This window comes from Diabrotica virgifera, chromosome 7 (genome assembly GCF_917563875.1).
Source record: "Diabrotica virgifera virgifera chromosome 7, PGI_DIABVI_V3a".
In the NCBI taxonomy this organism is placed as follows: Eukaryota; Metazoa; Arthropoda; class Insecta; order Coleoptera; family Chrysomelidae; genus Diabrotica; species Diabrotica virgifera.
In genome coordinates this window covers 37,117,719-37,132,773 of record NC_065449.1, presented here as the reverse complement: position 1 = coordinate 37,132,773, position 15,055 = coordinate 37,117,719, and the positions used below count along the sequence as shown (strand labels likewise).

The window sequence follows — 15,055 nt, the reverse complement described above, 5'->3', positions numbered from 1 at the left end:
ATCGGAGGTGGCACACACTTTTCGGAGACATCGAAGTGACTCCAAATATATATGGCACCCATCCACTAGACCTGTACGTACAAGCTGGTACAGGGTTCCAGAATTCTGGAATGGGTTTTATAAACGAATGGAAGGTGTACAATAAGCCAAGTAGCTGCAGTACAACCGGTTCACAACAGACGGCTTCCAGGAAAAAAAATGTTGTATAATAATGGTGATGTTATGCAGCCTTCTCTAGTTTCATTCTTTGTTTTGAACTCATTTGAATATATTCCGTGTACTTTATCTTTGGTTGAGTTTTTATCATACAGATTTCTTATTACGTTAATTAGGTCCTTAGGTACTTCCAATATTTTCCATTGTACTTCAGAGGGTATCCCATTTCACTAAATCGACAGCCTTTGTGTAATCTACGAAACAAAGCAGTATTGGTGTATTGTGTTCTCTCGAATTATCTATTATTCGCTTTCTCTATTATGCTAGATATTTGCTCTTGCATTTCATTTTATGGTACGAATCCGCATTGTTTTTCGGCTATCTCAGGAAGCCGTTCATTGAAAAGCAAAAGTTATAGCGTTTTCCAATAGGGTGATTATTTTGTTCCACCTTGTATCCATTAAAATTTAAATACCTCTTAATCGCTTGGATTTTACTGATTTAAAAATATCAAACTCTTATTATTAACTTACTAAGCTTAATATAATACATAAAAATAATCTAAAAAAAACTTTTTCTATAACATTGTTCTTTTTTTATTACAGGAGCATACACTACCCAGCCAATACAACATGTAGTTGTTTCAGTAGCAGATACTAGTATTAAGTCGCCTTTAAAATTTCTTCACACACAGTATTTATTGCGTTTTTAATGTTTTGTAAATATATCTTTAGAATTAATAATATTTATTATACAATGTATTATTAAACTTATTAGTTAGTAAGTCAAGACTACCGCTGTCTAGTCTAAATCTATTTTATTTTATGTATTAAAACAACTTTAACAAATGATTGTATGGAATACAATTTGTGATCATGTTAAGAGTGAGATAATTCATATACATAATTATTATTTCTAAACGTGAGTTGCCCGTCCATTAAAATTTAGTTTTGGTTGTAGATTAAGTATCCTACAAGTGCCATCAAACGTCATCGATTAGTATTATAACTTACAGCGTTGCCAGATTATTCAAAAGTATCAATAGTCATGAAATCGTCAGATTTTAAATGCAAATTATTATTTTGTTAAATCATATATGAAAAAAAAAAGGAAAGAAAAGGCAGTGTTATACTTACAGCATATCAAATTTAATATTTCATATATAATTTGATGTGTGTTTTCTACATTTTTTTCTTTTTAATTTCTTTCTGAAACTTAAAAATGGATAAGTGCTGAAAACGTTGCTAAATAAAAAAATATTTTTTGATAATAAATCCAAATAATTCTAATTAATATCAAAAGTTTTAAAAAGACTTTCAGGTCTAAAAGACTAAATGTTAAATTAAGCTTTAATATTAAGGGAGTAGGCTCAAAATCATGGTCCAATGTTGTTTAAATTCATTTCATATTCATATTCATTTTTTTTTCGAATCCTGAGTAAACTAATAAATATTTTAAAAAAAAATTTAAACGCAGAATGAAATATTACTTTATTACTGAGGGCCGAAAATCCCTAAAAACTTCTATAATGCTTATTCTAATAAGTTACAGGAAAAAAAGAGAAAATTTAGTGTGATTTTTAATTTCAAATATTTCATTCAAAGAAACTTTTTGTCTACTCTGAGTGACTTTCTGCCCTCGGTAATGATGTAATCTTTCATTCTGCGCTTAAATTTTTCAAAAACATTTTTTAGTTTTCTCAGGATTCGAAAGAAATCATTGCATTTAAATAGCATTGGACCAAGATTTTGCGCCTACCCCCTTAACTATATAAAAAAACAACCATTGCCGAAAAAACCGCATTTCAAAAAATCTCTTATAAATCGTTGTTTTTACACAAAACTTTTTAATTTTTGAACAATTTTACTTAAAATTTTTTTCTTTCTATTTATTTTGCAGTAAAATCTCACTCTTAATTTTAGGTGTAGTGCAATGACTAGGTTTAGTTTTCGAAAAATCCTGTACAGTTAAAAATAATATATTGCTTTTATAGTTTTTAACAACTTAAGAATAATATCTTGTGAGTTTTCTATAACCTTTATTGAACTGTGTACTTTTCGTGAAAATGCAAAGAGTCCTTCAGTTTTCTATATAAAAAATGAAATTGTAAAAATGTTTACGTACCTAATTGTAAAATAAAAATGTTTCTAATGGTTAAGTGTTTTATTATTCTTCTTTCCTTTAACAGCTATAAATTTAATCAGATCTCGCAGCTAGACCAAGAATATGACATGAGAATGTACCGTGAACTAAACCTGGATGGATATTCCTTTTATCCATCCCCAGAAGTTGGGTATTATTATGGGTAACGTAAAAATTATCCCAAAAGGGAAGAATTTAAGTCAAACGAAGAATTCCAGATTGAAATGTGTTCACAATGCAACCGGCTCTCATGTGTTTTTAACCTATTCACGGCCACCTAAGATAAGATGTTAATATCCATATTCCAGCGGAATATTACACCCATACAATGAATTATTTGAATTACGCGGGAGCCGCGTGGCCGAGTTCCTAACTCATCACCAAGGTTCGTCAAAACGCGTGAGACGCGTTATCGGTAGTCAGGCCCAGCCCTAGAGATTTTAGCGCCCTTGGCCTAATCGGCGATCGCGTTCTTCCTTTTTCACTTGGTAGACAAGTATTGGCTGTTCTCTAGAATTTGCCGCCTTGGGCAGCAGCTCAGTTCACACACCCCTGAGGCCGGCCCTGTCGGTACTCAATAGGTTAAGGACAACGAAGAGCGTTGTACATATTTCTCTAGAGGAGATATTGAAGAGTAAAAAAAGTGAATTGTACTAACAGAAAGGGAAGTATGTAGTTAAAAAAAATTGAACCAAATAAAAAGGACACCATCTTATCTTTTCTCTGAGTGACAAGGAAAACTTGAGGTTTCTATATGTTGAAAAATTCGTACAAAAATAATAAATACATATAACTACAATCGAACAAACAGGTTTAATCTTTTACAAAAATATCCGTTAACCTTCTTACATTGAGAGAAAAACTGAATCCGTGAATGAAGCTTGGTAGCCTGATCAGTAAACCTCTTTTGAAATGGAAAACAAGTTTTCCAGAAAATTCTTTTACTTTACTTGATGTAGTCTCTTTTTAACTCAACACGAGTCCATCGATTTTCCAGCTTTTATATGCTGTCCGAATAATACAATTCTGAAAGTTCTGCAAAAAAGTCGCTTGCTTCGTCAATTATCTCTTCGATTGAGCTGATTTTTTTTTATTTACGAGCTATCTGTTCAGATTTGGGAACAAATTAATAATAATCAAAGGGGCCAAATCAGGAGAATAAGTCGGATGAGAAGTCCAATTCATGAAATTTTGCCATTGTCATAACGCTCTTGTCAACAGGTGCATTGTTTTGGAGATATATTATATTTATCTTTTGCATTTGAGGCCGTTTCTAACCAAATTCTTGCTTGAATTTGTACCGTAATACACTTTCTTCAATATAGCCACTTAAAATTATAACTTCACAATCCCAAAATGGAGTTGCCATAACCTTTCTGCCACATTGAGCCACTCTTGACCGCCTTGAAGCACTTTTGCTAACTTCAATCCATGCCGTGCATTTATAGGGTCTCCTCAGGTGTGTAGTAGTGAATCCAGTTTTCATAAACGGTTAACAATCGACACAAAAAGTCCGCGTGACTATTCTTGAGGTACAAACGAGGGTTCTAGTAACAAAGTCGGCAATCTCCACTTTTACCAAAATTGAGTTAGTTACATCAAATCATTCGTATTTTAAAACACTATACAAAAATAAAGAGAATTAGAATCAAAAACGGTAGTATGTGCCTATAAAATAGCATATAAATTTAGCCTAAGAATCAAACACGGCAATCTCCATGAACGGTTTAGAATCAAAGTCAGCAATGTCCTTCTTTGACCAATGAGAATCCTCGCAGCGACCATGTGATATACAACTAGGAGTCGGTTGGAGTGGTTATTGTAATTTTGAAAACAAAATGTTGCTGTTTTATTTTTATGAGCTATCATAATTAAAATTATCTGTAAAACTCTCCAGGGTAATATAAAAACCTTTTATTATTTTCTTGCCGAATTTTAGTATCAAAACCGGCAATATACATCTTTTAGTATCAAAATCCGGCATTCTCCATTATCTTGTCAATTTAAAACAAAAACTGTTAGTAATTTAGGTAAAGTTTCTTCACTATTTGCTGTCATTTGCCATTGTCTTATAAATTAAACTATATTTGTTTCGATATCACCTAAAATTAATAGACCAGGAAAGAATTGTTTTTAGGTGGATGTGAGTGGTGGCATTCGGATTTTTGCGTATAAAGTTAGGTGATAACTTCGTTAATAATAATTGACTTATGCTCCTTCTCAAATATGCCCGGAACATTAATAAAAAAAATTAAAATATTTAAAAATTTCAAAAAATTTCGTTTAATTTTCTATTTTCTTTGCTTATAACTTTAAAACGATTCATTTTGGAACAAAGTCGTATAGAAATAAATCAAAGATAATTAAATTTTCTATCAGATATGATTAGTTAAAAATGTCTTAATTTAACACCCTTGCTGCAAAATAGCAATAAATATAAAACATGGGGGCAAAACAAGCCTGTCCTTATTCATTGTTTCTTTATCACTTAGGTTACACTTGGAACCTTCCTAATTCGCTTAGACAATTTTTGTAATTTGCTAAAACCGTCCACCAAATTTCATTAAAATTGACTTACTAGATTTTGCATAATAATTTTGGAATCAAAACTTTTTTTTAAAAATTTAAATTTTTTAAAATCTTTCACAACAAAAACTAGAACATACAAAGATTTGTCAATTTTTTTAACATATAAAGAGGCACTCCACCTATCTAACGCACTTTACAGAATTGAAATCGGATTATTTAAGCAGCCTCAGCAATGTTTTAAAGTTATAAACAATTTTTTGGCTTATAAACAAATTAGTGCTGTGTTCAGAACGGGGTGCTACGGGCTCCTTTATTTAGATGGACTTACCCAAGTTTTTTTATGTATTTTGACCCGTAGAACACGAATTTTTTGGGTAACAGTTGATCCGGATGTCGATAAGATTGTTATAAACAAAAAACTTGAGGAATTACATAACATCGATTTTTTGCAAAATAAAACATTTTTTTTTTGTATTTCTTGGGTAATTCTAAGCAAAAAATGTTCGTTTTTTCGTAGGATGCATAGTTTTCGAGATAAACGCGGTGGAACATTCAAAAAATCCAAAAATTGCAATTTTTGAACGAGAATAACTTTTAATTAAAAAATAAAATAGCAATTCTGCTGACAGCATTTGAAAGTTTAAGTCAAACTATACCGGTTTTAATTATTTGCATTGCTAAAAGTTAATTTTTTTATTATTAAACAAAGCTTTTTGTTGATAAGCCAAAAAATTGTTTATAATTTTAAAACATTGCTGAGGCCCCTTAAATAATCCGTTTTTTATTCCGTGAAGTGTATTAGATAGGTAGAGCACCTCTTTATATGTAAAAAAATTAGCCAACTTCTAAATTGTCTACTTTTTGTTCAGAAAGATTTTAAAAAATTTTAACTTTTTTAAAAACATTTATATTGCAAATTTATTATGCAAAATCTATTAGGTCGATTTTAATGAAATTTGGTAGACCATGTAAGTAAGTTATAAGAATTTTCTAAGCGAATTACTAAGGTTCTAAGTGCCACCAAAGTGGTTAAGAAACATTGAAAAACAACAGGCGTATTTTGCCCCCTTATTTTGTATTTATTGCTATATTGCAGAAAAGGTAATACCTTAAGACATTTTTGGCCAGTCGTATATCATACAAAATTCAATATTATTTATTTTATTTCTGTACGACTTTATTCCAAAACGAACCGTTTTAAAGTTATAAGCAAAGAAAGCAAAAAAAAATCGATGTTTTTCGAAATTATTAAATATTTTAATTTTTTTATTAATGTTCCGGGCATATTTGAGAAGGAGCGTAAGTCAATTATTATTACTGAAGGTGTCACCTAACTTTATCTGCAAAAATCCGAATGCCACCTCTCACATCCAAAAATACGCGTTTTTACAGATTAGTCCTGGTCTATAAGGCGCATCATTGTTTTGCGTTTTACTCAAAAGTCACAATGATGGAGATTGCCGACTTTGTTACTAGGACCCTCTAAACACTCTTTACTAATTGTTATTACCTCTGCTACCTTCTGCTAATTTTCGCACCTTCAGCTACCGATCAGCTAAAATGATTACATAAACATTCTTTCCATGTTCCCGTTTACCTCCATCGTAGGGGCGTCTAGCTAGTGGTTCTTTCAATGTAGGTATACGGCTACTAAGAAATTCACAGAACCAAAATTTGACAATGTAGTTGGGTGCCTATGTAGTTTGAAGGAGGATGATTCCGTCTCCATTTCCTTGGTCGTTTCATTCCCCAACTAATAATACCTATGTAATGAAATATCGAATGAGATGATATGCGTTACTTTTCCAAAAACTTCAACTTTATGCAGCTGTTGATAATATACTAATGGCTTCATCCTTCTAAAATTTGACATGTATGCCTAAAAAAGGTTTGACTATCCAGAAATAATTTAGATTTTGCATATAATTAATACTACAAAAATCAAAGCAAACATAATTTGCCAAGTCATTGCAAAAATAAGTTTCATCATAAAGTGCTATGTGGTAAGACCAATGTTGTACAAAATGGGCTAACTTCACAACTACTCAGAAGTAGTTCTAAAGAATGCCATAATATCGTGTGGATGTTAAGTGACATGTGTCATTCACAACGTTTTTATTAGTCTTCACAAAACTAACATTTTGGCACTCACCCCGTTATTACTTACGTGCTACATATTATTTATTATTTACATATGTGGGGATCAGAATTTTTAAAGAAGAAAGAATTGGGTAGTCTCTTATTGGGGGACATTTATGCCTTGGCCAGCTGGTCGAGATTTAATTCATCGTAGACACCTGTGGTGTTTAGTAGCTCAAACTCTGAAGGGTATTTGGGGTTGCTAAACAGGGTATAATATAAATTAATCATCTATTAATAACTCTCCAGCCTTACTGTTGGTTAATTTGAGACATGAAAGTTGGAAAAAAGTAAAATTAGTAATATTGCATCACAAGTCAGATAATTTCAGTGGCGGATTTAGACAAGACTGACAGTTTGTCAGTTTATTCTGTCAGTGGCATCGATTCCAAATGGTGGGTGCTTACACAATACTTAAAATTTTTTAGAGGCTGCAATAGTGCGTCATCAAAACGAAAAACGCGTTCCAAGATTGCGACTTTAATTTTGAATATTTTGTCGAGATATTTGGCACACGTATTCGTAATACAGTAAAGAATGGCGGCACAGAGCCCAATTTGAGAAATATGTTACTATGTGGAAATTACTCTATAATTAAATACAATGTTTAAAAAACGAGCCTATATAGTGTACAGCCATTAAGAAGAACAAAAAAATACACTTTTTTCAAATAAACTTTTTTATCCATGCCTAGATTTTGTGTCACATTGGAACTACTAAATTTTTTTTATTTCTAACAAGAAATCAAACATATTGATAACGTCATTTTGACAAACCTGCGTCAGATTTCTAAGTGTAATAGCACGATTTTCTTATCTGTTCTGTTATCTGTATCGATATCTGTTCAGTGCAGTAGTGTATTATTTTAAGAATTCGTTAGTGTTGATCCATGGGAAAATAGTGTTTATTTTTAATTCATTTATTATATTTTTGTGTAATAGAACTAAGTTGTTGGACTATTTGAAAAAATAGATTATTGTTAATTTTGAGTTTAACGTATAACTTATAGGTAAGTATATTTTACGTAAAAATATTTCGGATTCTAATGCGAGTATATAAAGTTTCAGGAGGATTTTTTTAAATATCATCAATAGTTTAAAGTTTAAATTTTAAAATTAAAAAAAAAACAAAATACACGTTTAATTATAATTTTCACCTATTTTGGTTTATTTTTATAAATATTTATTTACTAATAATAAAATTGTTTTCTAGTACTTGCATTTAGCGCGCCTATTAGTATATTGTCATAATATTGATCTTAGATAATGTCAAACATTGCCACTGTTGCCAAAGTTTCTCAGAACCTTTGGCATATCATACCCGAAAAGGGGTATGATACTCTCCCCAAAATATATTGATGACGCTTTACTGTATCCTCAATGTGCTTTTTCTAAAGTCGCAATGTGCCGATTATAGATGATTTTTCAATTTTACATAAAAAACTTTCAAACTATCCTCCTTGTTATTTTTAACCTAAGAAGGAACTTTTTCAATTTTACACACTTCAAAATATTTTTCTTTTTTCATTCATTCTTTATCGTAAGTGTGTACAAAAACATATCAATCTTTTTTAATTAATAATTATAAGGTATTGTATTTTTATATTCTTTTTTTTACTGTGTTAATTATTATTTCGTTTTGTTCTAGAGTCACTACATAAAATTATTATCTTTATGATCAGTATATTAACACACCATTAATTAATTTGAAACCACTATTTTTAAAAGATATTAGCAGATAAAAAATAAAGTAAAAAACAGTCTGAGAATATTATAAAACAAGAATAAGACTAACAGTGACATATCTACGCAGCAGGTATGGAGGTATGTATAATTCTTACATAGTAGAAAAATATGAAAGATCTTCGAAATAATAATTCGTAAAATGATTAAGGGACCCAAGAGAATCAACCAAAACGAAATAAGATCACTAATGAAGTTTGAAATATACTGAAGGAAGAAAACATTGTAAGAATAATAAAGGGGCAGAGAATTAGATGATACGGACATATTATATATATCCAGAAAAGGAAAAAAACATAGTTCAAAGAAGATTAACTGAATGGACACCAGAACGAAAAGGCCAAAAGGGAGACCCAAGATACGATGACAGGACCAACTTGAAAGAGATTTAAAAACACTGAAAATGAAGAATCTTACACAGAAACTGCTGGATACAGCAGCTTGGAGGTAAATGGTTAACAATGTCAGCAATTATCAGGACCTGTATGTAAATGTACCGAATGTAAATGTTATCAAACCAGTGGATTGATCCACCACGGCAAACGCTTTTAACAAGTTTGTCAAAATAACTACAATTTCTTTAGAAATATATAGCTTATAAATAAATAAAAAAATATGAAAAAAATATTTTTAAGAAACGCTTTTCTTTAGTTACGAGTGACTAAAATTAAACATATTATAAAAAAATCAACTAAAAAGCAAAAAATAAAAAAATAGAAAAAATCTAACACATTTGTCAAAGAAAAGCGTGGCGTGTCTTCATCGAATAAACGGTTTTCGCACCACGCTTTTCTTTTCGCACAACGCTTTTCTTTAACGAATGTGTTAAATTTTTTCAATTTTTTTTTTATTTTTGCTTTTTAGTTGAATTTTTTATAATATGTTTAATTTTAGTCACTCGTAACTAAAGAAAAGCGTTTCTTAAAAATATTTTTTTCATATTTTTTTATTTTCTACTTTTTAGTCTTACACTCTTCAAACATTAAAATATAACGTCATGTTTATTAAAATAGGAACAGTGGAGACAAGCTCTGGAGGAAAAATGTTTAAAACTTAGTAGGACAAAAACAGAGTATTTGGAATGTTCATTTAATGATAAAGCTACTACAAATAAAATGGTATCTTTGGATGGTGAAATTATTGTGAAAAGAAATAGTTTTAAGTACCTAGGATTGGTATTACAGAGTAATGGAGAAATAGATGGAGATGCATGCAGTAGAATTAGGGCTGGATGGATGAAGTGGAAAGAAGCGAGTGGTGTGTTGTGTGACAGAAAAATTCCAATGAAGGTGAAGGGAAAATTCTATAAAACAGCCATAAGACCGGCTATGATGTACGGAACTGAATGTTGGGCAGTGAAAAAGAAAGAGGAACAACGAATGCATGTGGCGGAAATGAGAATGCTTAGATGGATGAGTGGAGTGACAAAGAAGGATAAAATTAGAAATGAGTATATTAGGGGAAGTCTAGGTGTGGCACTAAATGATGCCAAAATAAGAGAGCATAGGTTAATATGGTTTGGTCATGTTCAACGTCGAGACGTTAATCACCCAATACGAAGAATAGCTGAAGTGCAGATTCCTGGAAGGAGTAGGAGAGGAAGACCAAAGAAAAAATGGGGGGAGACGATAAGGCAGGACATGTTGGTAAAGGGGATTAACATTGATATGATCCAAGATAGAATTGTGTGGAGAAATGCAATTAGGGAAGCCGACCCCGCATAGGGATAAGGCAAAGAGAATGACATAATGACATGTTTATTAAAATATGTATAAAACATATGATGTACAGACATGAAAAGTAGTCGGAATCGAAAAAAAAATTAAAACTTTATTGTTTATTTATGAAGCATAACGTAAACAATTAACGTAAAAAGTGAAATTATGTATAGTTCATATAATTAGCTACAATCTGTAAAAGTTTCAAGTTTCTTCATTGTAAAAAACAAGAGAATTTAAACATTTTCCGTAAAAATCGGTTTTTTAGTTAAACAATTAATAAACAAAAATTTTTTTTATTGACTATTCGTGTATTGTTCCCACGAATGCATATGTCTGCACATTTTTAGTCATTTGCATGAAGAAAAGGCAGTCAAATTAACGTCCAAAGATTTGGCCCAAACGATTGAACTAAAGAAAAGCGTGTAATTAATTAATACGACAAAACGAATTCTAATGTTAATTGTAACACAAAACGTCTCTACCGGTGGTTTTTCTAAGACTACGATAAAAACACAAATTTTTTGAATTTGAATTTTGGTTGAAGTTTTGTTTCGTATTGTATTGAAATTTGACACGAATAAACGCCGATTTATATATAAACAAATATATGAGCGTTCAAAATTTGAAACTTTATTGTTTATTTATAAAACATAACGTAAACAATTAACGTAAAAAGTGACATTATGTATAGTTCATATCATTAGCTACAATCCGTAAAAGTTTCAAGTTTATACATTGTAAAAAACAAGAGAATTTAAGCATTTCCATTAAAATCTTTTTTTTTTATTTAAACAATTAATAAACAAAAAAAATTTTTTTATTCACTATTCGTGTATTGTTCCCCCGAATGCATATGTCTGCAAATTTTCATTCATTTTCATTGAAGAAAAGTAAGTCAAATTAACGTCTAAAGATTTGATGCAAACTATTGAAGTAAAGATAAACGTTTAAAAAATAAAATAAAATATAAACAATGATTTGGGCGATTTACGCTGAGCGTTTTGTATTATAGGCAAAACTACTTCTTAGATCTGCTTATAAGTATCTCATCATAAGCCTTCTCTAAATCTAAATGACTTTAGGGGTTTCGAATTTGTTTGAATTTCTTTATTAATCAGTATTTACATTAGATATTATCAGTATCTTTAATACGCAATGTATATTATCTTTTTCCTAATTAAATTTGTGTTTAAACAAAGAATAAAACTTATTGTTTATTATACACATAAATGGCTAAATATTACAAAGCATACACAATGAACTTTGTTGCTTTTGAAGGCAAACGGCCGCCTTCAACAAACTACAAAACATTATTACGTCAAAGCTGATAGTCCAGGTTATGAGGCCGCTCCTGTATGAAAAATGTTTCTGATTAGGTTTATTTACGAATTCCTGTTCAAAAAGATCATTTTTAAACAATTCTGAAGATCCGAAGGATACCGGGCGAAATTGTTCACCAGAAAATTGTTAAACAAATTCCAGCCGTCAACTTTTTTTGCTCCAGCAAACATTTTTTTAAATCTTCTTGAGTAGTTTCAAATAAAAATGGTATCTTGTTATTTTTCTTCAAAATTAATGGTTTTCGAGTTACAAGCGATTTAAAATTTTAAAAATTTCGAAAGTTTTCGAGGCTTGGAAACTCGTATGTAAATTAGTACTTTTGATGTGGCCAAGTGGCTAAATTGAAGACTAAACATTTAATTTCAACATTCTGAAGAGTAATCGGGGCGTTTTTCAATTTGAATCGTTGTTTTTTAATTGTTAATTATGCGCGTCAACTCGATTTTTAAACCGAGTGGACTTAAAAGTCGAGTGGACGCGCATAATTGGCGGGTGTATGGGGAAAGGGATATAATATGCCAAAAAAGTATAATTTTGGGAAAACGGGTTTTTGTGATTTATGTGACGTAAATGCAATATTATTTTATTTTTCAATAAAATGTGTATTAGCTTCTGTGTATGACTTAATTTTGACGCAAGAACACATTTTATGTAGTACATACATAGAATATTTTTTGAAAAAAATAGAACATATGCCTCTTTCCACAAACATTTTTTATTAAAGCCTAGGTACAAATAAAACATATCTAATTATTACTAGTAATTTATTATTGTTAACTATCCTCTGCTAGTTTTCCTCGTGGTCAGATGCATCTGGCAAAATATCCTTTACACAATCTGACTTATATTTATTAACCGAAACGCAAATCAGAAAAAAATTGGAACGCTTTTGATCATATGTGAACATATACCCCTATTCACAAAAAATTTCATTTATTTTGACATATAAGTCTACATAAGCCCGTATTACTTTAAAAATCTCACTCTTAGTCAGTTATATCGTTTTACATATATCAAATCGCACGTAAATTTGTGTAGAATAACTTATATCTCTTTTCCTCTAGGTGTAATATCCATTTTTGGAATATATGGTGTACATTTTGCGCATTTTTCGACTTATATCCCTTTCCCCATACATCCTCCAATTAACAATTAAAAAACAACGATTCAAATTGAAATAAATCCCGATTACCCCGAATATATCCCCCGGGTATGTATGATACCCCGAATCATCAAACTTCAATTTAGGCGCTTAATAACTTCAAAAATAATAATTTGCACACAAGTTTTCAAGCCTCTAAAATGCACATTTTCGCATTTGACAGATTTTAAATATATGACAGTTAAAGAAACCGTATTTATTTAAAGTGACCCAAAAAACCTAAAAAAATATTCTTCGGAGCAAAAAGGTGATCTTTTGAATTTGTTTACAAAAATTATTTATAATATATCACATGCACCACCAAATAAATCTCATTCTCAAATCCTACATCAGCGAACGATATTTTCAAGTCAAAGTTAAGCCTCAACATCAAATATCTATTCTCTACGTTGTTGCAGAGTTGTAGTTACTTTCACAACAAGAAGCCAAACATGCCCTCAAGTCCACATCAATAATATTTCAATTCCACAAAAATCTGAAGTGAAATATTTAGGGCTGCGTCTTAACCACAAGGTATCTTGGAAAACCCATATTAAAGCCAAACGGACACAACTAAACATAAAAGTTAGACAAATAATGTACTAGCTACTTGGAAATAAGTCGTACCTCTCACTCGAGAATAAAATACTGATTTACAAGATCATCCTTAAACCCATTTGGTTTTACGGAATTGCACTCTGGGGTTGCGGTAAACCTTTCAACACCAAGATTCTACAAACTTTTCAGTCGAAAACCCTTCGAATAATAGCCAATGCTCCATGATACGTTTCCAACTATACAATACACGACGATCTTGGTATTCCATTCATAAGAGAAATCATTGACCTCCAGGGAAAGAGAGCCAAAGAAAGAAAATCCACAAAAATGATTGCTAAATCATAAGAGAATTATACCAACTACCACTACCAACTAGACCACTAGACGTCTAAACAGAACCTGGCCCGAAGACCTTGGGGATTAGGTGAAGATCTGGAGAACCGTTAATAGACGGGACCCACTACAAGCCACATACCATGGTTTACTTTTAAATTAAATAAAGGTGTACACCCAATACATGGCAACACTGCTTCCCAGCTTCTCATACCCGAGTCGCGCGGATTTATTCAGTCATTTCGTCGATTCTACAGTGGCAATGCAACTCGTTCTCATAAGCTATGTTGCCGATTTTAGCATTTTCTTCAGTCGCCTATCTCTAATAGAAAACTAAACATACGGTATAACTCATCATATTTATAAATACTCCTGTACTACTGAGTAGCTTGTAAATTAACTGTAATAAATAAAAAACATATTTAAACAATTTCTGCCCAAAAATGTTGCCAGGTACCCTTAAGATTTGTCCCTTAAGGGGACATTTTTGAACAGAAATCCGTCAAGAAACCGAATCAGAAACATTTTTTATCATACGGAAGCGGTCTCACAACCTAAACTATGATGATTTGTTGCTGAAGTCTGTTGAACAATAAAATTGTGTGATTACTTGGAAGAAAACCACAATATAGGATTAAACTAATAGTGTTCATAATATAAAAATAAATAATACCACCACAGTTAGGATAAAAATAAAGGAGGATCTCCTTCGTTTAGCGCGTGAGAAACTTGTGATGAATCAATCTCTAGCAATGGCGTAGGCGGCCAATTTGGTAAGGAGCACTATTAGCTTTGGCAATTTGTTTAAAAATCAATCATATTTCAATACGTGTTTGGTGATAGCTTAATTGGTTTTTGTGTTTTGGTTTTTAATTACGAAAATAATCATGTTCCTAACCTTTCTAGAATATATTTATATAATATGCTGCATAATTCACAGCTTATTTTTTTCAAGCTACACAAAGTAATAAAATAAAATGAAAAGAAAAATATTTATTTATAATTTTTTTAAACCCACCTTTAAAGATTTAGGCCCAAACAGTTAAGAGTTGCCAACAGGAAGAAGTGCTCTCTCCCTTTCTGTGGCAACTCTTGGTGAATGACCTGATCTCCTTTTTTCCTTACAGAGGGTAGAAATGCAGGCTCTTGTTAATGATCTAGTATTTATACTAGGAGAAAATTACCGTAATGTTCAATTACACACGCCAAATGGACATTAAATATCCTTACTGGGTACGACAAGAAAAAACTTT

At 31.1% G+C, this 15,055-nt stretch overlaps 1 protein-coding gene across 5 annotated transcripts in view; it reads left to right on the top strand.

The window, feature by feature from the left end:
• Window positions 1-2,309, top strand: part of LOC114331522 (protein drumstick) — a 131,813-nt gene extending 129,504 nt beyond the window's left edge. For 4 of the 5 annotated variants that reach the window (XR_003652663.2, XM_028281114.2, XM_028281116.2 and 1 more), the window contains one exon: window positions 762-2,309. Coding sequence is in view for 2 of the 5 variants with exons in the window: in XM_028281114.2 (XP_028136915.1) it covers window positions 762-816 (55 nt within the window). In the remaining 3 variants the exon portion in view is untranslated. The remainder of the gene's footprint in view (window positions 1-761) is intronic. The other variant, XR_003652664.2, reaches the window with a different exon arrangement.
• Window positions 2,310-15,055: the final 12,746 nt, after the last annotated feature.